This window comes from Mycteria americana, chromosome 2, assembly GCF_035582795.1.
Source record: "Mycteria americana isolate JAX WOST 10 ecotype Jacksonville Zoo and Gardens chromosome 2, USCA_MyAme_1.0, whole genome shotgun sequence".
Taxonomy (NCBI): domain Eukaryota; kingdom Metazoa; phylum Chordata; class Aves; order Ciconiiformes; family Ciconiidae; genus Mycteria; species Mycteria americana.
Window position 1 is genome coordinate 47,081,622 of NC_134366.1, and position 25,628 is coordinate 47,107,249.

The following is a 25,628-nucleotide window of genomic DNA, read 5'->3' on the forward strand; positions in this document are numbered from 1 at the left end:
TTCCTAACAATATGTATCCAGGATCCCCCTTAAGCCTCTAATGCATTGTTAGATAATCTAGCTGAAAGCTGTGCTATATTTATCGCTTGATTCAATGCTGTCTTAAGATCCTACCACTCAATTTGCTAATTTGATGGTGTTAGTTTAATTTCAGAGAAACATTAGTAATGTGAGAGCACAAACCAAAACACCCCCAATTTAATTAACCCCAACTTAAGCACACTGAGGCATGAAAACAAAGTGTCGCTTTCGATGTAAGTCAGCAGGGGGCAGAAACAATATCCCATCCCACAGGGATAGGGTAGCGCCATTTATAGGTACTTCAGAAAAAGGCATAAGGAACTTGGTAAGTGATCCCTACAAGAAACTAACTACAGTTAGCTAAAAGTTGCTTTATGACCACGAAGATAACAGGTTTACACCCCTAGAGCAGAGGATTGCATTCCTTCATTGCAATTCTGCATTTAGACACACACCTACTTTCACACATCATTTCCAGCAGCATGTGCCAGCTGTCGTCCACTCGGAAAGAAAGAGGCAAAGTGTTTTAGGAAAAAATGATGTATGAATTTATTTCAAAATCTCCAAATGAGAGACAAAGAAATGTATATGGTATAAATCAATGTGAATATAAAAGAATAAGATATGTTTTGTATAATATAGACTCTGCCATACGATGTGGAAAGCTAAACTTTTATTCATGGTTTGTCACAGGAGTCCACTATGTGCATCTAAACAAAAGCAATGTCCTTTTTTGATACAGAATGACCTCAGTTGGCGGGATCCTAGCTCACCAGGGGCTATATAACGAGACTATGTCAAAAGAGACAAATTATTAGTTTAAGGGAAAAAAAAAGGATTATCTGTTGGCCACGATGTGGTGCAGAAAATGCTGATGAAATACAATTACAGGACTGCTGCAGCTGGGTTGTTTTGCAAAGAAGAAATATGAAGTGGCATACAGACAATTTAAATCAAACAGTCACTAAAATCATTTTTACTTCATCATGCTGGCACCAGGCCGACTGCTAGCATATAGGCACAAATTACGTTCAGAAGTTTCAATGTTATCCATAATAATGGGAAGTTTGGCAGAAACAGGCCTATTTTCCCTTCACAAATCTATGTTTGATCAGAGATGTCACAAAACATTCACCCATAAATATGATTTTTGCTATTTCACCTTATACCATGGCAAGGGGGTACTTAACAAAAACAAAGAGATACAGAAAAGTACACAGAAAAGCATGTTTACTATATCTATTTATTTCTATTCACCTGGAAACAAACCATATAATTAATACTTTGGGCTTAAAATTCAGTATCAAGTTTCTTTAAGTAAACGACTGTGCTGATTTAAAGATAATCTATACAGAGCCTGATGAAATAAAATCTGTGTTAAAATCACTAGTCAAATACAGAAAAGGAATTCCTTCATTCCTTTATTTTCACATACCTTGATGGGTATTTTAATGAGTAAGCAGCAGCCAGGAATCCACCTAGGTTGTGTCCAAGTAAAATCATTTTTTCTAACCTCATCTCCTTTCTCCAGTCTTCTATGGATTCCACAAACTGATTTTCTGCTTCCCGAGCATCAGTGTCGAAGTGTGGTCTACTGCTACGTCCAAATCCCAAGAGGTCGAAGGCATGAATGGTCCTGTTCTCACAGAGATCTTCAAAATTGAGAGCCCACAGTCCAACACCTCCTCCAAACCCATGCAGGAGAACAAGCGGAGTTTTATGTGAAAGGTCCGGAGAGAATGTCAGTGTCCATATTTTATTTCCATTAGATATATACACATACTGTTTATTGTATGTGCTTGCAATACCTGAAGAAAGAGTGTGAAAAAAATTATGTTGCTAGACACACCTGATAAAATATGAAGTACATTCCAGGGAATCCACTGTTTTAAATAGGAGCTCCCTTTCAAAAGAGAGAGCCTACAATCAAATCTCTAAATAAGGGAACAATGAAAATCTAATTCTAAACCTGTTTATTTCATAGCAGTGTAAAAGCTGTTTTTAAAAACTTCTTTGATTATATTTAATGTAATTTATAGAAAATCTAGTTATATCTATAAATGTTATTAGAAACCAAAGACTTACATTTTAGCATTTTGTCCTCAGCCTCTTTAAGGTGTAGCAGTGATGTGGGACACCAGGCAGGAAGCCAGCTGAATAACCATCCTAACCTACAACAGCAATACGGAATAAAAATTTCTTGAGCAAGATGGCAATTTTTTGCATCATTTGATGCTTTGGAGACATTTCTTTTGCTGCTCTTCAGAAAAGAACCCATGTAAATCACAGGACATGCAGGACAGGAGTGCACAGTGGGAGGGAATTCACTTTCTCCTGACTTTTATAAAGTGGTGTCATGATCAGGGGCGTTCTTCAAACAGCGTGCTGTTTCTCCACTGTGTGTTCCTTATCAGAGTGTACTGATCTATCTCCGTCAGAGCAGGTTTCTTCTGAGAACCTGAAGACATCAGCCCTCACGCCGACCCGACAAGCCTGGCAGATATAACACAATCATTGGGGTTTCCAGCCTCCTCTCAAGTTCCTTTGGAAGTCTGCCTGCACACACGTTACCCTGCATGAACCTACTATTTCCAAAAAAGCAATAAACTGTGTGCTCGCCAGCCTAGCCTGAACTGATTCATATGCTAGATAAATTTTAAAAGTGAAAGATAAACAGGTTTATTGTAGCAAAGCAAATAACTAGGGCCTTCATTACCAACTTAGAAACAAAGTCCCAGAGGAAAACAGAACAGCAATTTCAATTCCCCCGACAGAAGCTGCTTTTCCAGCTGTCAGTTACTATCTTGGTAGTACTCGCTTGACCATGAGAGCAGGGGGGATGACTCAGCCAGCAGCATTGCCTCACCGACAGTGCTTCAAAGGACACAGCAATCGGGTACAGCTCTTCCTGGGTGCTAATTTATCCCTTGTTTTCAAGATGGAATCCCCTTTTTCCCTCTCTCACCTGTTTTTGAAGTGGCTCGGACTATCAGTGCAAAGGCTGCTACTGTAGGACCCCAGACCATTCCTCATAGAGAAGAGGATAAGGTCACCAAATTCACAATCAGCTTGCTTTCTTTAGCACTTTTTTCCTACACTGAACTGCTTTTCAGCTAGTTATAGTATTTTCAGGACAGAACACTGCGAGTATTAGCTGTACAACAATTAATGTTAAAAGACTATAAGGTTACTAATGTCCAGTTTTTCAGAGTGTACACAACACATCGATAACAAATTACAGATCTGGCCCCCCAAGTTCTTTATCCAAAGGACCTTCTCCCCACCTTTTTAAGGGGCTGAGCTACTCCAGCTGCATAGCTACTTGAGTTTATGATACAACATGGAAGGTTTTCTGGGGATGCACAATGCAACCACAAGCAGCACTGTTCAGGTTCACTGAAACATATTAGGGGATATCAAGAAAAAAAAACCCCAAACCATACCTGATCAAAAAGGATTAATCACCCAGTCATCCATGCCCACTGTTATTCAGTATTATTTACTCCTCTGTGAAACACACTGATGTCTGGCTGTTCTGTAAATAACCTTCCTAAACCACCAGACCATGGGAATCGTTATAATGGTGTATTGAGGGACTGGGAAAGAACGGTTGCATGTCCTTCCATGCCATGTCTTCATGCAATCTAAGAAATTAAGGAACTCAGCATCTTACAGGAATGGGCATCCAAGTGTTTTGCTTCCACATTAATCTATGCATTTATTTAAAAGTAAGATTTTTAAGAGGTTAAAGCTGGCACCAGTCAAAAGCAATTTCACCAGTAAATAACTGTGAAATCTGAGTTTAACAATATCACTAATTGTGTCCAATGTTACGAATTACTCTGGTAAATTATTAAACAATAGCTATGTCACCACCCTTCTGAGCCAAACTTTCTGCTAGTTATATGCTCACCTAGGCATTTTCATTCATAACTCTTAGGTCAGAAGCACAAAACCCAGTCACTATTTCCCCCAAGCCAAAACTATGTGAAATGTTTCTTCGTGGCAAAACCACTGATTTAGCAAATAAACTGCTTTAATTTTTTTTTTTTTTTTACAGAAAGTGTATAGCTGCAACATGTCAACATGAAGACAGTGCAGAGATATGACCACAATGACATAAAAATGAAATCTACAGTTCACGGTCCCAGAACTTTATTTCCCAGTCTTAGGGAGACACCTGGATACTCAGGAAAAATATTTAGAAAATTATATCAGAATGGGAAAGTTGTACCATAAATGCCCACTCTTTCTTTTGTGAGTTGCCAGTACTGTTTATAAATACAGAGATTTTCATTCCAAAGAGACATCACATACACATAGCTTGACAAATACAGTCAGCAAGCTGAAACGCTTAAAATAAAAATTATGTTTGCAATTCAGTCATTCTGTACTTGCTGAACTAACAGAGCAAGTGAAGAAGGCCTTCTGTCAAAAAAAAGTGATCACTTTCTAGAAAACTTATTTTAGAAAGAAAATATTTAGTTACCTACATTCAAGACTTAATCCTTTGGTCGTGTGTCCCCCCAGCTTCCAAAAATTATTTACCACATTGCTAGATGTTTTCCACATGCAGAGAACAATCAACTATTTAATCTATTTGAATCGTTTCTCTGACAGTTTTGGAAGCCTAGAGTGTGGCTGTATCATTTCTTTTGTACATCTGTGCTAAATGTGTCTTCTAAATACATACAGGAATGCCAATTGCTTACACGGCCTATCATTTTTATTTCTATGATATAAAGTTAAAAGAGCTATGTAATGTCAAAAAAGAAGCAATGGACCTTTCAAGACAGTGTGCTCACCAGCAATGGAGATAAGATATGAAAGAAAACTAAAGATTTCAGCAGTAGTTTCACATCGTGAGCTATCCACTGTCAGAAGAGGCAGACCCCACTCTGCTCTCATCACCCACCACTTCCCAGACACCCTGTTTCCACCTTTCTTTTTACAAAAAGAAAACTCAACAGTGAAATCTTCCATTTTGAGGAGTTAAGAATTGGGCTTAGCTGCTTGCTATACGAAAAAGTGTGAAATAAATCTGGCAACTGACAGCCCAAATGTCTATCATTTTTATACTGATTGTATATATGGGCGATACACGTCAAATTACCAAGGCATGTAACTAGTGGGATTTAACCTGTATATTTGTTTGTGGCCATGCAGTAACATAAACCAGTGTGCACATCCATGCTAAAATAAGCAATAATCAGTAGGGCAGAGCATGCCATAGGATGCTTCCTCACATCTCCTATTTGGGGTCAGTTACACTTTACACAGCCACCTGAAAAAGTACCGGAGGCTGGAAAAATCAGAGGCCAGCAGGCTGGGGGCTGCTGACCTGCCAAACGTTCAAAGAAGTCTCTCTCTCTGCCAACAAACCTCCACACTTCTAACACGTCTGGGGCAGGAGACCAGAAGGTAAGGGAAGGCCCCAGAGACATCCACTGAACGGCCTTAGATAGGGAGAAAGTCAAGGTGATTAGTGTGAGGTTGGAAGATTAGTGAGACCATCAGTGGCCTATGCTGATGACCAAATACAGTAATAAATAATGAAAACAAAAGGGACACAGGCACAGACACCTGACAACGTGGAGCTGCAACTGCTATGCGCAGGGGCCAAGTCGCCAGCCAGGACCTAACAGGTTGGCTGGTTGGAGCAAGTGTCCTGTTTCCCTGGGTCCAAGCATAAGAAAGGATAAAAATAAATAAATAAATAACATATTTTTAAAAATATAAATACTGATTACTATCTTTAGACATCTAAGGAGTATGAATATTGTATAAAATGTAACTAAGGATAATACTGCTTTTCCTTAGCTGCTTGAATGTTAATTTGAATCAAGAACTTGCTGTCACAGTACAGCTTAAATTGCCCGAGGGTAACTCTCAAAAGAACTGAGAATCATGTAGAGACAGAGCCATGGCGAACCTGACCCACCCATCCACCTCCACTAATTAGGTCAAATTGGATGAAGAACATGGCAAATAGGTAACTTAGATACTACCATTCCGTCAGCTAGATTAATCCTATTTAGCTTGGTGATAATTGATTACATGCAAGACAACTGATGGATCTGTAGCCAGTTACAAATTTGACATACTCCACAAAAAGCTCACGAAAGCTTAGATAATACTGAAGAATTGAAAACAGCTATCGTAACATTGAGGTATGCACTCAAACAGCTGAATAATCTATCTGGTTTCTGGCTTGTAATGTGGATTTAGAAAATGAAGCTCTACAATATAAAGATGTTCAATGAATGTTCAGCCGAAGTTGCTTATAGCTATCTAGAAGACATAAATGTACATACATGGAGCTCATTCTCTCATTTTTCAAGCTTACCATTTACTTACTCACATTAGAGTTATATGAATGCATGGCTTACAAGATGTATTAAGCTTAAAATCATTCAACACAGGTTATTTTCCCATGTATACCACCATTGTAGAGCTAGCTGCAATAACCTATGCAAAGCCTGTGTGGCCAAAAAGCAAAACAAAAAAACCCGTAAGCCACAGAACTCCACTAAATCAGACTAAATGAAAGCAACGCCATTTGCTACATGATGATTGTTAAAAATTGCTGACCCAGTGAGACAGGACACGGAGAGATCTTTCTACAATACCGAGTATAAAAATCAGCTTTTCACTAAGAATTTTGCAGTTAGTAAGGTAATCAAAACTCCCAATACAGACCAAGAAACAGGCGCTGAAACATGCATCAGTGACAGAAGTGTGGAGAGTAGACTTTCCTGTCACAAAGATTATTTGGACTTAAAAACAACATCAGTAGGGAAGCCAGAGCTCAGGGTATACAACAATTAAACAATAACTCATAAGCAAAGGATTACGGGAATGTAACTGAGTGCACAAGTAACAGAGCTGCATATCTGTCTTTCTCCTGCTCTCAGCAAATGAACATATTTCATATTTTTAATTGAATTTGTGAAGACAATGTGGCAAACTACCAAGGTTTTAGCTAGGGAACAAGTTCAAAAACTTAAAAAGCTGAAACACTGAGTGAACTCACTGGTAAACCATTTCAAGCTTCACCCTTTGCCCTTAAATATTATTAGAATCAAGCTGATCTTTCAAAAACCCTCACCCTCTCGTCTCCTGACTCTCAGAATTAATTCCAGCTATTTATAAGAACGGAAACAAAATCAAATTGATGCAGAGAATTTGTTGTACTGTTTCTGCCCAGCACCAAGAGGAATGGCATTGTGATTTTCAGGGCCATCCAGCTGGCATGGCGGTTATGAACATCCATCAATTCAAGCGAGCCCCAAATTAAGAGAATATTGCTCTATAACAGAAAAACAAAGGTAAGCTAATGGAAAGACAGCTCAGACTCTCCCATCTTGTTTCTACATAAAGTATTTTTGAAGTACTGTGCTAGCAAAGGAATTCAGAACTGCCAATGTGTTGAAATCTAAATATGATAAGTATCATAAGGCTTTCTCTTCTAACGTCTCATGTAACCCCATCACATAAAAACACTTAAGCATTGTACTTCAGTGAAACCAGTCATATATTTAAGTGTTCTGCTGAACTGAAGTTAGAGTGCTCAGCATTTTATCAAAACAAACTCTAAATACTTAAATATTATCGTTAATCCATAAGCAACATTCAAGTGAGATCAATAATTAAAAGAATGGAGCAACCACCCGCAGGGAAAAGCAACTCGCTTGGCCCTTTCAATTTTTATAGAAACACTAAGAATGGGCAAAACAGAAGGACTAAAAAAGAGCATCTGAGGCAAGAGGTCAACATAGCAAATTTAGGACAAAGTGCCAATTTTAAAAGTAAAACTGTTTTACTACAATGCTCTAAGAACACTCTATAGTTAACATAGGATTTTGTATGGATGGATGCTTAAGTGAAATAACTAGAGATACCCTTTTACCCTTTTCATTATCTTCTTTTTTTTTTTTTTTTTTAAGAGGAACAATAGAAATAAGTCTGTTTACTGAATGTCTTCTGCATTTTCCTCAGCATCAGCAGGTCTACACAAAGCCTAAGAGATAAGTAGGATGTGGTTTCTTCTATCGTCAACACCACCAAGTTTTCACAGCAAATTCTATTTTTGGTTACTGAATTTCAAGTTTACAGGTAATACCTGAAACAATACGAAGCAACAGAAACAGTCACGGATGACACAATCAAACAGGGCTTTGTGTGTCAAAATGTCAGAGAAAAGTAGCAGGTTACGTCTGGCTTATTCATGTCCAAGATAGTTAAGTTATAATAAACTTTTACTTTCCCATTTCATTAATTTAATGGCCTGAAACACCAGAATACTGAGTGCTGTTTACATGACTGATTATGGCAAGAATTAATGCTACTTTATTAACATTTACCAGCAACACTACTGTCCTGGTTTCGGCTGGGATAGAGTTAATTTTCTTCCTAGCAGCTGGTATAGTGCTGTGTTTTGGATTTAGGATGAGAATAATGTTGATAACACACTGACGTTTTAGTTGTTGCTAAGCAGTGCTTATACTAAGTCAAGGACTTTCCAGCTTCCCATGCTCTGCCAGGTGCACAAGAAGCTGGGAGGGGGCACAGCCAGGACAGCTGACCCCAACTGGCCAAAGGGCTATTCCATACCATATGGCGTCATGCTCAGTATATAAACTGGGGGGAGTTGGCCAGGGGGCAGCGATTGCTGCTCTGGGACGGGCTGGGCTTTGGTCGGCAGGTGGTGAGCAATTGCATTGTGCATCACTTGTTTTGTACATTCTTTTATCATTTTTATTATTATTTTCTCTTCCTCTGCTGTCCTATTAAACTGTCCTTATCTCAACCCACGGGTTTTACTTTTTTTTTTCCGATTCTCTCCGCCATAGCACTGATTACACAACGGGCTTGAAAAGGAAACCCCAATCACCCAGGAATCTTGGAAGTAATCATGGACTGGCCAGAAGGCAAAGATTCTGGAATATTGCCAGAGGAAGAGGTGACGTGTCCTGAAGAGGCCCCACTGTATAATAAACTTCCAGAAAATGAGAAGCAATATGCCCTATTCACTGATGGGTCCTGTCATCTTGTGGGAAAGCATTGGAGGTGGAAGGCTGCTGTATGGAGTCCTATACGACAAGTTGCAGAAACTGCTGAAGGAGAAGGGGAATCGAGTCAGTTTGCAGAGGTGAAAGCCATCCAGCTGGCTTTATATATTGCTGAACAAGAAAAGTGGCCAATGGTGCACTTGGTGGGGCTCCATCTGTCATAACAGCCTTTCAGGGCAGGAGAGATGGTGTCTGGTGTTGGACTGTTGCATGCTGAAGTCAGTTCTGGTTCCACCATCGCTGCACTTTGATCGGTTTCATCAAAGTTCATTCTTCATTAATCTGGGTGATTCTTACTGTAACACCGTTGATATGGCATATAGCAACCATCGAAGTGATGACATACAGTATTATATAGCAATTAACATCATACAATTCAGTTCATTGGCTATTCTCACTCAAAATCAAATCCCCTTGACGTACCCATTGGACTTCCTCATCCTTCTGCATTACCCACCCAGGTCCTTGAGCAAAAGCAATCCCATGAATGGGTTTACTCCTGCCTCAGGCAAACACCCCACGTTGGGCGCCAAAAAGGACTGTCGTGGTTTAAGCCCAGTTGGCAAATAAGCACCACAGAGCCACTCGGCTCACCTTTCCCCCCACCCTGGTGGGATGGGAGAGAGAATCGGAAAAAAAAGTAAAACCTGTGGGTTGATATAAAGACAGTTTAACAGGACAGCAGAGGAAGAGATAATAATAATAATAATAATAATAATAAAGTACAAAACAAGTGATGCACAATGCAATTGCTCACCACCTGCTGACCAACGCCCAGCCCGTCCCAGAGCAGCAATTGCTGCCCCCCGGCCAACTCCCCCCAGTTTATATACTGAGCATGACGCCATATGGTATGGAATAGCCCTTTGGCCAGTTGGGGTCAGCTGTCCTGGCTGTGCCCCCTCCCAGCTTCTTGTGCACCTGGCAGAGCATGGGAAGCTGGAAAGTCCTTGACTTAGTATAAGCACTACTTAGCAACAACTAAAACATCAGTGTGTTATCAACATCTTTCTCATCCTAAATCCAAAACACAGCACTATACCAGCTACTAGGAAGAAAATTAACTCTATCCCAGACAAAACCAGGATAACTACCATTACAAAAACCCTACTATTTAAGTAAAGAAAAATATTTTTCTTTCCAACATTCACTATATCCAAGTTCCACCTTGTTCTCTATTTACTCCCAGGAGAATTTCTCTTGAATGTAGGTTGTTTAACAAATCACTGGGAAAAAAACCCCATACTTTGGAGAAAAATGCAATAAACCTATTTCAAACTAGTGTGCGAAAGAGCAAGAAAACACGTTTCTAAAACTCCAGTAAATTGAAAAGCGAACTTGAGGAGATACAGAAGTGGCAACTATTTTCAACTCAAGAAAGTTTTAAAATTATTATATATTGGAACTGCGTATCTCTGAATCAAAATTGATAACACTTTTCTGTTTGGTAACACAATATTAAATGGCTAATAGTGATATGAAATTTAAATTGCATAAGGTAGTACCATTAAAATGAGGATGTCACTTAATCATTGTGGATTTAATTTTATGAACAGGTTCAAGTTCTCCTATATGGTTTCAGACCAGCCAGCAGTCTCTTTAAGCATTTCAACAATTGTCATCATTTAAAATCCAAGAAAATTACACATTCAAGCTTGGTAGTAGTTTAAAGCAGAAATCTTGCTATGAGAGGGAAAGTTGGGGTGGAGAAAGTTTTAATGTAAAGAAGTCAATAAAATACATTCTTAAAGACCAAGATAAATGTTCTTTCTGTTCAAAGAATATATAAGAATATAACGGTGAGATTTTATTAATTATAAAATGAAGTAAAAACTACAAAGCAAAGCACATTTAATTGAAAAGACAGAATGCATTACTGATTAGCATGAAAGAGGACTCAAATTTCCTAATTAAATTTGGAAAGTTTAGGAAATTAGAAAAATATGTTTATCATGTGAAAGCAACATGCTCTGCATGAAACTGAGAACAAGATGCAACAAATATATATTAGACTTAAGCCTTTGACAGAAGTAGTTGACTGCAGTTAATATTCAGTGTTAGTCTGTTAAGTCAAGGAAAGCCAATTTTTAAAATGAGAGATAAAACACACAGAGAAGTCCGTGTGTTACTTGAACTCTGAGAAGCACCCTACTTCTCCGTTTTTATTCCTGCTGGTGTCAGTGTGCAGTAAACTGGGTGATGTAATGCCTCAATCCCAGGCCACCCTCACTACCAGTAGATCAGACCTAAAAGCTTACTATTCCCTCCATTTTGCCAATTGAACTATTTTGTGGCTGCTTTCTCTCTCAGATCTGTGAAATGATTCAGCTTTAAAAGAAACTATGTTTTAAACCAGATAATTATGGAGACCCAGCTACACAGAAGCCAAAGTTACCCAGCAGACCTTTCCACAGCTAACACGGTGGAAAAAAAGACTAGCAAGGCAAAGGTGGAGGACAGCAAGCTTTTAAGTCAGAGCTGCCACTGACAGACAGTAACATATAATCATGACCTCAGTCAGTCTGGATTTAACTGGGCACGATGTCTCAGGAGCAAGGCTCAGGATATGGTTTCATGAGAACTTTAAGAGCATAACCAATTTTAGGAGTCCTTGTAGCCCTTCATTCCTGTCCCCAAAGTGCAGCATGTTCTTTAGCGCTTCAGTTTTCTGAGAATAATGAATACAGTCAGAATCATTCAAGCATACACAATCTATGTACAGTAACTGTTATTGCAAAGGCTGTATATCCAGGGGCAGAGCTTCTGCATGTACAGTAGAAGTCAGATGTAGTAACCACAACAACAATTTGAATGAGATGTTCCTAGGACAAAAATTAGGCTCTGGCAGTTGCAGACAAACATCAGGAGAAGAAAAATATTCCATGTTCCACTTCATAATCATTGCATGAAGAGACCAAAAATAATGTAATTCTCAGGGAAAGACCTTGAGGAGCATACTAAAGAGGCAAGACCCAGAAGCAAGACTTATGAATATGGTATGGAAACAAAAACCCTCAATCCTTTAACAAATGCCTGTTCACCATTTTCACGAGGTGACAAAAAAATGTATGAAATTGCTGTGAATGGGTTAAAAAGGAAACAAATTTTCTTCCCCAGATGACATTATAACCCTGCCTATAAAGTTCTGTTTAGATGAGTTTCGAGCCAAGATGTTCTGTGCAATTAGATGTTGTGAAACTCTTGGATACTTCAGTAACATTAAAATAGAATGTTTTGAAAACCTCTGCATAATATTTCTAGGAAGTGTAATGTACATCAGCCCCATTCCAACAAAAAGTCCATGATAGGTTATTGCAGCATATTGCTACACTAGGTCAGAGGTAAAAACAATGCATTCCTCATGTACTTTCTGCATCTTGAATTCTGTATTCAGAACATTCAACATCAGAATTAATGTAAAATTCAGAAGCAAATTTTATTACTGTCTCTATTTATATTAACAGTGCTACACATGATTATCACTTATCAAAATTAACCTGAAAAGGTAAATAATGAATGTGAATCCATAACCAGTGAGCATTTTCTGGCTATTTTAGTGATACTGAAGTTTAGCATGTTATTTAAATTCATTTGAGCAACTTGAACATTCAGGCAGTGGAGAGGACCTACAATTTTGCTCCCTCCCATGCTGAACCTCAGCTATAGGTACGCCTTGCCGTATACCTTGCATCATTGTGGCCCCCTCCCCATTTTCTTCTCTGTCTCCTAGTACTGCCTTTCATTTTTTTTTGTCCATATGTATCCTTTTTATATGTTTTTGTCATTTCTTCCTTCCCCTTTCTAGCTATACCCAAAAGTGTCCATTTCAGGGCTTGCGCTTTTTCAGTACGTACCACAAGACTGAAGTTTATCTGTGGACTGCCACCCAAGCCCGCAACCTGTAACGCTCATACTGCTTACAAAGTAGCTGTGTTAGTACCCAATGCAAGAAACCATTAAACGTGTGCAATCATGAAGAAACCATGCGTGTGGTCCTACAGCTATTACTTATTCCTGTTACTGTTCACTGCTGTATAGGTTCCAAATCTACAAAAAAGGGCAGCGTCTTACCGTCCTTCAAAACATCACAAAGTCTTCTCCCCAGTCAGGTTAAAGTCAGGCCACAAATATACTACAGAGCAGAGAACTAACTAATTCTAACAAGCTTTCAGAAACACTGTTCCTCCCCAACTTACAACATACTCTCTAACATACAGGCGTTTCCCCTTAAAAACTCTACAGTCCACTAACTGCTAATAGTAACCAGCTAAGCAAGCCCTCGGTTATTTCCTTCCATCTCTTCTAAGGACCCATTATTTTATATTGTGATTTAAAAGCTAAAATCAAACACAATCTAGAGAAAAATCACATTAGCAACTACAGACCAGGTATGGAAGAATACAGAATACAGAGACAAAGACGCAGAGGAGAGGAAAGGGGGGAGCTGCACAGTCCCACTAAAACTACTCAACCTTGTGACAGAGATCACGTGTGTAACGCTCAGGTTAGGTACCGCCGAGGACCTACATCCCTCTGCCTCCTCCACAGTAACTCACGTCTGATAGAACTTGGCATTGCCACAGCTGTTAAGTGTTTTTACAAACAACACATTGCACGTCGCATTAAGAATTTGTGAAGAAAAGCATAATTAAAATAAAGAAAATGAAAATTTCCTCTTGGTGCCCTTCAGATGTTACATTACTTTCTACTGCTCTCCTTTTATTTATCCACCTGCTGATGTACTCCTGCTGCCCTTCAGATACTGCATAACCTCAACCTTGCTTAAACCTTATTTGTCAGCCTTCTCATGCCTACCATGACAGGCCCACATTTCAGACTGTCCCCGAGTTCCATCAAACACAACAAGAACAAAACACACACGTAACGGCAACTCTCATAAATCTGCACCGTTGTCCACCCACACTCTACCCCACTTACCTTTTATTTATATTCTGTAGTGTATTATGCACAATTTAGATCACAACTTAAATAGGAGATGGATGTTTTCATCTTTCCATAAGGAGCCATATAAGCACACAGATAAAAGACCATCTAAAGCACATGATTATTTCCCTTAGCTCCAAACTCACTATACACAAACCCCACTCGTACTCGAGTGTGAATACACACTGAGGATGGGTTGTTTCACTGCAGATCATTAGAACAGCTTCTACATTGTGTTCCTTTATCATAGTCACCTATGGTGCCTAACAGTTACCTATGTCAAATCTCAAGAACTGGTACTCAATGTTTTGGGCTACCTAGCCTCATTTCCACTTCTTGGAAAACCTAAGAAGCACACAACCCTTTTCATAACAGACTGTTTTGTGTGCATGCCTACACTACAAATGCTTTAGATGTCAAGGAAGTCTAAGTAGTCTTAAAAATAGGTAAGAAGTTAAATGGGTCTAAAAAGCCATTGCATCAGATGTCCCCTTATGGAAAGGTATGAAGTAATTAATAAGCCTTTAGTGTCAGTATGACACTTACTAAATGTAATCAAGAAAAAAAGTTCTACAATAGTGTGCTAGCACTAACCCACCCCATTTCTTTTTTTTCCTCATTGCAATACCCTTCTCTTCCTCACTTCAATATACGAGTGGACTTTCTCAACGGCAATAGGCGCTCTTGCATCTTTTGTTACAGAACGCATTTTTACGCCTGTATCTTCCCGTCCTTTCTGTAGTCTCCTATGGTCCTGAGTTTCTATTACAACTCATTCAGAGCACCTTCCTCCTCCGCCATTCCTCACCACATTTTCTTGTTGTCACTTAAAATCTTCCTCTTTTACCCTCTTAACCTTATTCCAGACTGACCTCATTCCCTTACATGGCTTCACTGACTCACAAATCTCTCTTCTCCACTGACCTCTCTCCTGCTCTTCAGCTTCTCATCTGGATCTTTCAGAGCCAATGCAAACGCAGACACTCACCTTTCCTCCCATGCCCTCTTCTCTCTGTCAATACAAATCATGTACAAAAACCTATCCTGAAAGAATGTCAGGGTTGCAAGTAAATACCCAAAAGTTATGAAACATGAGAATCAAAATTTCCTCAACAAGCAACCTTAATAAACCACTATATAAGAGGGAAGAGAAAAGACACCTTAATAATTTATCAGTTGGGAAAGTTGTTCAGATTCTCCCATAAAAGTTCAGAAAAGTCAGAGATCCTCCTAGCACAGACACCCCCTCCTTTTAGTGGGGTAGGTCTCTACCAGCCCCCTAGCAGGCTCTAAAAAATCTTTGAATATACCCAAATGCATGCAATACTGGCTAAAGTCTGCGTTCTCCAATGACCCATAGTCACCAACGCTATGGCAACCACACAGCTAGTTGCCCCTCTGGATTTATGACTCCATTTTAACTTCCACTGGGGCTATGACCCCCCTCACTCACAGGTACCCTAATCCTACTTTGACAACTTTTGTAGTAGAGTTTTTGCTTGATACTTGGAAAGTTTCCACTTGACCCACACACGTTAGTAGCAGACTTTCTAATGCTGCCTCTTCAACCTGCTTTACCCCCCATCCGTAACATCCTAAATGTAAATTAAAAGCTACTACATAATTACGATCTTCCTCCCTCTGCCTCACATATTTTTCTTTAAAGACTTGAGCCAGATGGATGATAAATCCAGTCAGATTTTTTTTTAATGGGGGATTTCTGTCATAGCAGATTACTTGGCCAGGTAATCACTGAAGGAGAGAGGGATCTTCTACGGGAAGCAGTGGAAACCTTCAGGCCAGACACTGAAAGTGTCTGTTCTCTAGTGGCAGTATCTGTAAAAATTTATGTCCATCTACTGCACACAGGAAGCATAAAGCACACATAGCATGGGATCACCTGCATGCCCCGTGGTGGCAGTGGAAACCATGCACTTGAATGCTGCTTCACTGAAGGTGGCAACCAGCGTTTCCACAGGCCACTGGAAAGGAGCAACTGAGAGGATGCCCTGGTGCTTGAAGAGAGGGGGAGACCATCCACAGCTCACTGGAGCACGTCAGTGTGGCCTTTCCTCCTATTGTCCAACATAAGAACAAGTTTCAGAAAGAGCGGAGGAGAAAACCTCTCAGCTTAGATATGTCCAGCCTGGGGCATTCAAACCTCTAGATGATGTTTCCTAAGGCAGTGCCCCTTAGAAACCATAAAGAACTAAAAAGAACTAAAGAATTACCTGAAAAATCACAAACGTATTTGCTGAACTATAAATGAAATGTACGGGATGCCCCAATTTTACTTGGTTTGTTTTCAATTGTGAAAGAAAGTCCAGGGGCCGCACCATCACCTCACGAACAGATCTTGAGCAAGGCTGTGGTCCTTCAGTGACTCCTTGCCAGCAATTCTGTCATCTAATTTCCTGCTAAGCGGAGGGACCTTGAAAAGTGGTAGGTAAATGTATAAATGGGTCTACCTGAAATCTAAAAATCCCCTTCACAAAGATAAGTACATCACATATAGCCATGGAGAACCACTTGTGAAATGAGTGAAGCAAATGAAAGAAATTAACAAACAGGATACTCCTCCCTGATTCTCTGTCCTAAGCCTCAGTCAAAGAATACCCATAAGCAAAGGAATCCAAAGAGTAGTCAAAACCAAGTAAAAAGAACAGAACAGATCATCTAGTTCTATATACTCACTGCATTTTTTATTTTTAACCATTTTCCATAATGTTTGCCTATGGTTGCCAGCTGGGAGAAGCTGAACATTACTGTTCTATCTCCTACAGTGTTTAATCAAGCCTCTCACAGGGGCATTTAGATGAGAATCCTCCTTGTCCAGGGGCAAGGCCATGACCAGATGGCCATGACCATCTTTATTCTGCCACTGGAACGAGAAGATAGCCCCTATTATATTTTGCCATGTTTCCCTCTCTCCCTTGAGTCTATGGCAGAGAAGAAGAGAGACCTTCCTCATCACCACAGACCTTCCCTTCCCAAATGCATACAAGGACAGGAAAACTGTTTGAAACAATCCTGTAAATGCCTGAAAACCTGCTCATACATATACTTTCAGAGGAGCACACAAATGTAACGCAAAAGGCATTAGGCACCAAAGCTATGACTGACACAACCCTGCCAGTGAAAAAGACAAAATCAGAAAAGAGGAAGGAAACGTTCTTTAACCTTTTCCCACATGTGCTTACCACACTGCACTTATGTCTCACTCGCTCTTTAAAAATGCAAGTTGTAGGTCCCAGATCTGCTGTCTGTTGCCTGTGCTATAGGAAGGGCCCTTAGAAATAGTCTCCTTTCACAAAGAAAAGTAAGCAGGACCCTGCTTTCAGCTGTCTACCCACTCAGTTTGCTTTAAAACCCAGATGATGTAATGAGCAAAAAAATCAAGCAAAAATTTTGAGTTGAGGGTGTCCCTTCATGCTGTAATATTATGCTTTAACATACCACTGTGATATCCCTGTGAACCACCCTACTAACAGGCAGACATATGCTCTATTAAGCCTAATAAACTATTCCTCTTTTCCTAATCGAACAGCTCACTTCAAAATTATAAAAAGAATTCTGTAATACAAACAAGCTTGAAGGATAATACAAAAATAATTGTGACTACTGGTGTTGCAGTGTATGGTTTTACCTATTACTCCAAGACATTATTTTGTGAGACTACAGGCCACTTCCAAGCAATTTGATGTAGGCTTGTAAATGCAGACCCCTTAAAATATTTGTTTTAAAGAAAGCTATTCCATTTACGTCAGAGGGGGGAAACCCCAGCATTCTGCATATATACATGCATTTAGTAGCCGCTACGACTAGTTGTATTACAAGCCATAAGCAGTCCTGCTGAATCCAGAGTGAGTATAAGTGAATTCAATACTGGCAAATGGCTTATGCTAGGCTGTTTGCCTCACAGGCAGAAGTCTACATCTAAAACTTACGCAAAGAAGGTCCAAGGCTGTGAAGAAGTTTGGAAATCGTTAGCAGGTGACATGTTAACCAAGCAATCCCTTCCATGACGAAGACCAAAACATTTGTTTAGTTAATCTTCTCATTCAAAGTTAGGACAATGTCATGAGTACCTTTCAGCTGAGATCTTCTAGAAAGTAACTGAGCCACTGCTATTCTGTTTTCACCATGCTTACGCAGTTACCAGATTTCAACAAACTCAGTGTGTTGCATAACAGGTTGAGCCACACTATTTTTTTCAAAACAGTAAAGTAAACTTCATATTTGTTCTTCATATACACCTGTCACTAACAATTTAATCCAGGGTTTTGATGGTATATTGTAACTCTTCCTCTCACTGCCACAGATTTTTAAACCCAAAAATATTTAACATATTTCACTTGTTTATAGATTTCCCCTGGGTACCGAGCTTTGCTCAACTTCAAAAGATGAAGAAATGCTCATTTTGACTATTGTTAGAAACTGACCAATAAAAGCACTAACAACTTGGAGCACTAACATTTCATCAAAGCTAATGCACTTTCTGAATTCATGGAAAAGAAGAGATTTTGTTCTTAGAAGTCTTTAGTGAACTGGGGGGGCTTACTCTGAAAGATTTCACATCAAATGGCCTGATTGTTCAGAAGGGGGACACTGACAACGTCCTGAAAATCAACCCCCTTTAAAAGCTGAGTAAACCATGATGAGGAACTGGTCATAATCCTTTTGAAAATTTAGCCTGCGATTCCTAACCCTATGTCCAGATCATCTAGTGTTACAGTCCTGCAATCCTGACAGGCTACTGCAGTTGAGGGTGCTTGGCACCATCTCAGCCGCACTCAGCACTCCATGTGATCAAAGCAGACAGCTAATACAGTTCAGGCTAATGCGCTGAATGAACATACAAACTAAACAGGTTGAGGCAGAGCTATTTTAAGACTCTTACTTAGAAAACCCGTAGACCATCAACAAGAGGCTTTACAAACAATGTGTATTTTATGAACGTGAACAGGTCAGAAAGAACATGGAACCAAGAAGGGGACTGTAGTTTCACATGGGTAATGTTGCAGAAGGTGGGGTGAGGGGGAAGATTATTTAAAAACCTATTTTAAGTTTGAGGAAAGCAGGAGAGCACAGAGTTACAGAGTAGACAAAACTGCATAGTGCTTTGAAAGGGAAACTTTTGAAGTTTATACTTGAAAAGAGAATGCTGTGTATATATGGTGATAAAGGCATAACAAGGAGTTTGGAAAAGACAGATAGTCCAGTTCTGGTCAGATTGAGCTGGCAGAGCAGCAAACTATGTAAAATGAAATACCAGAGCCAGAAGTTGGAAAAAGGACTAAAATGAGAACAAGACTGAGAATGCAGGTAGTTTTGAAAGGTAACAGAACAGACACATAACATGACAACATGCAAATAGTAACATCCTTGATATGAGGTCATAAATGCACAGCATGATTTTCATGCAAGTACCTGAAGAATTTTAAGTGGAGTTTCTCAAAATAACACAAGACTTAATTATGAGAGAAGGAGGAAGATGGAGAAAAAAAGGCAAGAAATAAGTTTTTGAGGGCTAGGCAATCAGCAATGAGATACACGACCTGATACTTAAAGGACGGAGAAATAGGAAAAATTCATGTAAACACCACATACAAAGCACATTTACGCGTGTGACAGACGGGATAAAGCGCATGTATGACTACAGCACAGCTAGATATTTTCTGGTAGAGTATTTTTTGGACTAGAACCATAAAATACGATTGAACAAACAGGGAGATAAGTGACCAGCAGACATATTAAGTATGTTTGGTAAACAGACTTGGCAACAGGATGACTGTATTATTCTATAGTGGGATAAAGGAGGGCAGACAATGTATTTGGGGGCAATGGAAAGGTATAAGAAGAGGTCTGTACCGGAAGCTGAAGTGTACAACGAGAAATAAAACATAAACTGAAAGCCAAGGTATGAGAAGGCATACACGAGTAAAGGATATGTAAATGGAAGAAGAGCAGACCACTCATTAGTAACTTTATTATGGAACCATTTTAATGTACACAGAAAAAAGATACAGTGCAGAACTATGTAATTTCAGGCAGAAGAGTGATTAATAGCCACAATAAAGTCATATATTGAGGGTGTGAGTAAGTAGTTACAAACAAGTATTAGGGATATATGTTAAGAATGGGGGCAGGATAATTTATGCCAGAAGAGTTATTCTGGCAGATGTAAATGCCTTGGATAGTGAAAGGAAAGAAAAGGTTAGTAGAGATAGCTGGAGATGAGGTAGGCATACAGTACTAGAAAAGGGAAAAGTTAGACCAACAGCATATAGGTTTATAATTTAAAGATGTGCTCTCATCTCCTACTTGTATCAAGAAGAATGATACAGTGGCAGAGAGGCTGACAAGCCTTACTGTCTGCTCTACATCTAAGTGAACATATAGAACAGATGGAATGAGAACATAGGATATTTGTATGTACAGGTAAAGTTGCAAAGGCACACAAAAGCACGGGGCAGCAGTATATACAGGCATGTGCACACTGGACTCTCGGGTGCAAAGGAAGGGTAAATGACAATAAGAGCGTGTACATAGGCCAAAGCAAAGACGACAGCGAAATGCGTATGTATACATGTAGGCAGGTGTGCAGTTACAACAGCTGGGCCAGGAACGACGAAGCTCGTATGCAGAAGGTGAAGCAGCAGGGGCACGGCGCTTGCACGGAACCGGTGGCAAAATCTCCCGGGAGCCTGCCTGTGCGAGGACGCGTCTATACACACACACGCGAAGAAGCCATAGCTAGAAGGCGGTCTGCGCGGCAGGAAAAATGGCAGACAGCGTGCCTGTACGCTGAGAGAGCAACGAGGCGATGCAGGAGCGCAGAGGGGCAGGTGGGGCGGCCGTACCGGAGGCGCGGCGGGGCAGGGACCCCGGCGGGCCGCTCGGAGAGGCGGGAGCCCACCCCGGCCTCTCGCCCCGCGGCGCGGGACCGGCCACCGCCGGCCTCCCCGCAGCCTACCTGCTTGTACGGGCTGCGGCCAGACACGCCAGCGGCGGGAGGAGGTGGGCAAGCGAAGCCGGTAGCGGCAGGGCACGGCCGGGGCGCCCCTACAGGCTTCCTCCCCCCGCCGGGGACGCCTGTGGGGAGGACGAGGCTCGCCCCCGGGCCCGCTCCACTCACCCTTCGCTGGAGGTCTCCTCCTCGGCCATGGCGGCAGCGCGGCGGCCGGGAGCTGGCAGCGGAGGGGCGGCGGCCGGCAGCGCGGCGAGGGACAGCGCGACGGCGCCAGCACCGGCCATCACGGGCTCGTCCCGCCCGTCGCCTGCGTCATCCCCGCGGCGGCCACCCACACCATAGAGCGGCGCAGCCGTCCGCGGCCAGAGCGCCGCCGCGGGAGGCCAGGCAGGGCCCCGCTGCCAACCGCCGCCCGCGGGCGGGGGAGGGGCGTGCCCGCGCGCTCCCGCGCGGCCGTTGGGGCGCGCGCCGGGCAGGGGCGGTGTGTGGGGAGGGAGCGGGAGGGCGGCTGGCGGCGTCGCGTGGGCGTGGGCGCGGGCGCGGGCGCGGGTCCCCCTGCGAGGGGAAGGGGTCCCGGGCGCCTCCCAGCCGCCAGCGGCCTCGCTGGAGCAAGGCTCCGCCATCCTCTTCGTAGGCCCCGGGTCCCCGCGCCTGATCCCGGGAGAGCAGCACAGGCCGGGGGCGGCCGCCCAGGCAGAAGGGCTGCGGCTTCGCGGGCAGGCGGAGGGCGAAGTCTTGCCGGCGTTAGCGCTCTGTTGCCGTCAGCTGCATCTTCCTCGGCAGCACCGCTGCCCTGTGAACCTTGCGCCCCGGGCACGACGCGTGTAGGTACCGACTGAGCGAGCGTCCTGCCTGCTCCCTCCCCGCTCCATAGCGTACAGCCTCACAGCCGGGGGACTGAACACCGGGCACTTACATCGCAGCAAAGCCTCCGTGCCAGCACACCGATGACAAAGGTAGCAGGAGAGGTAGCAGAACCCAGACAGAAGTCCCGGCTGCTCTCCAAACACAGATCGTTCGCCGGCTTGCTTAGCGGGGCCCGCAGAGACGGCAGCAATGGTAGTCAGCGCTAGGTTTTCAGCTTGGTAGTTCGTGTTTGGTTTTACATATAAGAAGCAATTTAGGAGCTCCGGATGTAACTTAAACACTGTCCGTCCCTACGACGAGTACGAGTAGAAAACCTATTGGCGATTTTCATTTTCAAGTGTTTTGAAACACGTAAGCATAGCCATCCCTATGGGGAGGAGAATGCCGGGGGCAAGAGATGTGCTTGTTTTAGACAGGATTTAGCCTCACAATATAGGCTGCGTTATTATCCAGCTGCATAAGAACTGCATTTGTTTTGAACAATCAACAAACCTTAATTGAAATAAAACAGCAAGGTGCAGTGAGTGGAAGAACTGGTGAGAAGTTTTTAAGTCTTGCATTTCTTCTGAGTTTTGCCACTGAGCTGAAACACTTTAGAAAAACAGATGGAAGATTGATGACTTTCTTTTGGTTTCTGAAATCCTTTGATAAAAGGCATGAGGTTAATTTGGTAATAGCTGAAATTATTCTCAGCTAAAACCGTTCTGTGATTTTAACAACAGTGATTGTTGACATTGCACAATCTCAGCTAAAGTTTGTTTGGCTGTGTCACAATGGTTTGGCAATCTGACATTTTTCTCTGGAGAGTGTATTTATTTTTTATTATTGCTCTGAAAGATTTTATTTACCAAAAATGTGAATATCTGTGAGTGCAGAAGTAGGTGATCACTGGCAAACATTTGCAATGATGCTCTCTAGAATTTGCAAACAGCCTGAAACAATAGCTCTGAATGCTGTGATTTTTTTTCTTCTTAATTTCAGTGGAATAGTAAGTTTAAACCTCATAAGCAAGATTTACACCCTACTCCTGGAACATGCAAGTGTTCAGACACAATTATCTCTGTGATTTTAATTCAGTGATGCTCATGCAAGCACTAATTGGTTACACTTGTTTAAGAATGTAAATGAAGGAGTAGTCCACTCCCACTTAGCAGCCCCTCTGTCTCTTGGTTTCTCAGCCTTTGATAGAAGTGACTCAGTTTCTTTAGAGCTGATTTGATTATGTGGATAAATCAGCTGCATTTCTGTGCATGAAGAAATGACTGCAATAATGCTGATAGAAAAAAGAGGGTCATGCATCAGTTGGCTGATGTTGCGGTGTAAGTGAGTGAAGGACAGCTGTATCATAATGAGAAGCAAATAGTTCAGGTGAGTTTTTCCATTTTTGTATTTCAGAGAACTTTCTGGACACTGAAACTGTCTCTGACTCTAAGGGAATGGTCCCTGCTGCTGGTTAGTCTCTCACTTCTCTATGTTGATTTTTAGTGGGACTTGCATCTGGCCCTCTTTATTGAATTAGTTTAATGTCTTTCTCTTTAATAAGAGGTTGCTATTATAAGCCAGAGTTCTATTTTCAGATCCCATCATCTAACGTAGATAAGGTTAAAAGAGAGACTTTTCTCTCTCACAGTGATAAACTAAAATTTAAAAAAACCAATAGATGTCTGCTCATTTTGTTGTTATCCTTACAGCTTCCTTTGTTATACTTTTTTTTCAGGGCAAACATCTTTTCCTGCTAGCATCAGAAGAAAAAACAAGGTCCCTTTGCTGGGAGAAGAAAAGCAATCCAGCTGACCTCACAAATCCTCCTTGTCCTGGACTGAGATAAAAAAAATCAATCTCCATGCTAGAGAAAAGACTCCAGATGACATTACAGAAGTTTGAGTGTCAAAGCCATCTTGCTTACTCTGGATTTCATGTAATAACTTTGAGACTGGCTATGTTAGAGGTCAGTTCACAGTACATATCATTGTTCTTAGCTGTTTTAGATTTGGAGTTGTGCTATTGTCTATGTCAATATTCTTCAAATACACAGAATTTCTATATTATGTGTATTACTCTTGTGATCCTACTTTCAATCCAACAGAATTAGCTACTTGTCAGCTAGAGCTTGTGACTTAATGAAGCACAAAAAGAGAGCAATAGTGTTTATCTCCCACGGTTTTTTATAATGACCCACTTAGTAAGCTACTTCTCCAAATTGCATCACAAATAACTTGCTAAAATCAGTCTGAGCAAAAACCACAGAGAAGGCTGACCAGGCCAAGTATGTACAGACTGAGGGCAAAAGGTTTTTTATGCTTGTTATTTATATGAAATTGATAAAACAGTCAGCTTGATGAAAAGAACATCGTATGCTATGCCTATTCTGATTTGGTAGCAAAAGCTAAGATGGCACCCCAGCTCACGAACAAAAGGGCTCACATCAGTTGCATCCTTGTGGTGCTTCAGCAAGCATGTAGTTGACTACCATACAGCCTCTGCAGGCCCTTTGTTTCTTGCTCCCACAGATCCTTTTCCTCCGAGTGTCTACTCCACATGTTCTCCGTGTTTTAGTTCGGGCGTTAACTTCCAGCTGAACATTTGAGCCTTGCATCCCAGGTAGCCCAGGCTGAAAAGGAGAGCTACCTTATTTTGACATTTTGCAGGGACTCAGGATAACAAGGAAAAGGCAGAACAAAACTGATCAGTTTCTGCAAATTAACCTGTCCATGATGGCAAGAGGACCTTGAAGCCGTCATAGGATGTCTCTGGGAGCTCCTATCCATGCCTTGCTGTCACTGGAGGACTTAGCTTACCTGCCATGCTTCTTCAGGGGAGAAACCTTACGTTTGTTAACTGCCTCAGGGACTGGAGCTGCAGGTGTTGGAGCTAGCTGTAGCTAAGCCGGAGCAGAAGCCCAAATAGAGCTGGAGGACTGAAGATTTACACAGCTCTCAGGATGTGTAAGTGAGGAAGTCTGTCCAGAGTCCTGTCATCTGTGTTTCTCTGGGAAGAGCTCTTGGAGTTGCTGAGGTGGGGGAGGAATCCTGACATCAACTGAGCCTCTGCTGCCTGGTTCTGGACCTCAATACTATGGCAGTCTGGCAGCTAGATGTTTCAGCCTTGCATAAGTCAGTAAAGAAAGGAAAAGTAATAACCATGTCAGTCTTTGGTAGAGTCTGGAGATTCATATTACTGGGCACTCAGACCCCAGTGGTCTACAGGGGCACTGCACCCCACAGGCAGCTTGTTCAACTTTTTATCTGTCTTACTGCTTTGTAGACTCTGTCTCAGTGCTCCCCTGCAAACTGGAGTGGCAGTTTCAGACCAATGGCAGCATGCTTGTTATGCTCCTAGTGTGACTGCTCCATGTTACCCTGTTTCTTAGACGTATCTGGGTGTGGGAAAGGAGTTTAAAATCAGTATAGGTTGACCAGGAAGTGTTCGACTACTTGGAGGTCCTCCTTCACGTGAATTTTGCCAACATCTTCCAACCAAAATGTTTCTGCCTCTGGTGAGCATAAGGAGGCTATTTCTACAGACACCCAAAGTCCTGGAAGCTGTGAGGGATGTTGGTGATACGGGAGACACTTTTTGAAGCAAGGCTGGTGTTGTGCTATGGTCCTTGTGCCCGAGGCCTGCCCCGTATACGGAAACAATCTATCTCAGCCTCTTGTCCTTGCTTGCTGTGCGGGAGGGCAAGGTTTCTTGTGCCCCTTCCAAGACTCTTGTCTGATCCTTCTCTGGGAGCAGGTTGTCTGTGGACTGGG

At 41.7% G+C, this 25,628-nt stretch overlaps 1 protein-coding gene and 1 long non-coding RNA gene across 3 annotated transcripts in view; one reads left to right on the plus strand and one right to left on the minus strand.

Annotated features, from left to right (window-relative positions):
• ABHD5 (abhydrolase domain containing 5, lysophosphatidic acid acyltransferase) overlaps positions 1-21,370 on the minus strand; it is a 32,398-nt gene extending 11,028 nt beyond the window's left edge. The window contains exons 1-3 of the mRNA XM_075493220.1: positions 21,175-21,370; positions 2,107-2,192; positions 1,457-1,829 (exon numbers count right to left, since the gene is read on the minus strand). Coding sequence (XP_075349335.1) covers positions 1,457-1,829; positions 2,107-2,192; positions 21,175-21,293 — 578 coding nt within the window. The 5' untranslated portion in view covers positions 21,294-21,370. The remainder of the gene's footprint in view (positions 1-1,456; positions 1,830-2,106; positions 2,193-21,174) is intronic.
• A 219-nt stretch (positions 21,371-21,589) lies between these two features.
• LOC142405587 (uncharacterized) lies at positions 21,590-24,998 on the plus strand. Of its 2 annotated transcripts, XR_012774237.1 has the most exons (4): positions 21,590-22,068; positions 23,272-23,328; positions 23,594-23,824; positions 24,387-24,998. It is a non-coding gene; the product is annotated as an uncharacterized LOC142405587 (long non-coding RNA). The 2 variants fall into 2 exon arrangements; XR_012774236.1 differs by lacking the exon at positions 24,387-24,998 and having other exon boundaries at positions 23,594-24,153.
• The last annotated feature ends 630 nt before the right edge of the window (positions 24,999-25,628 follow it).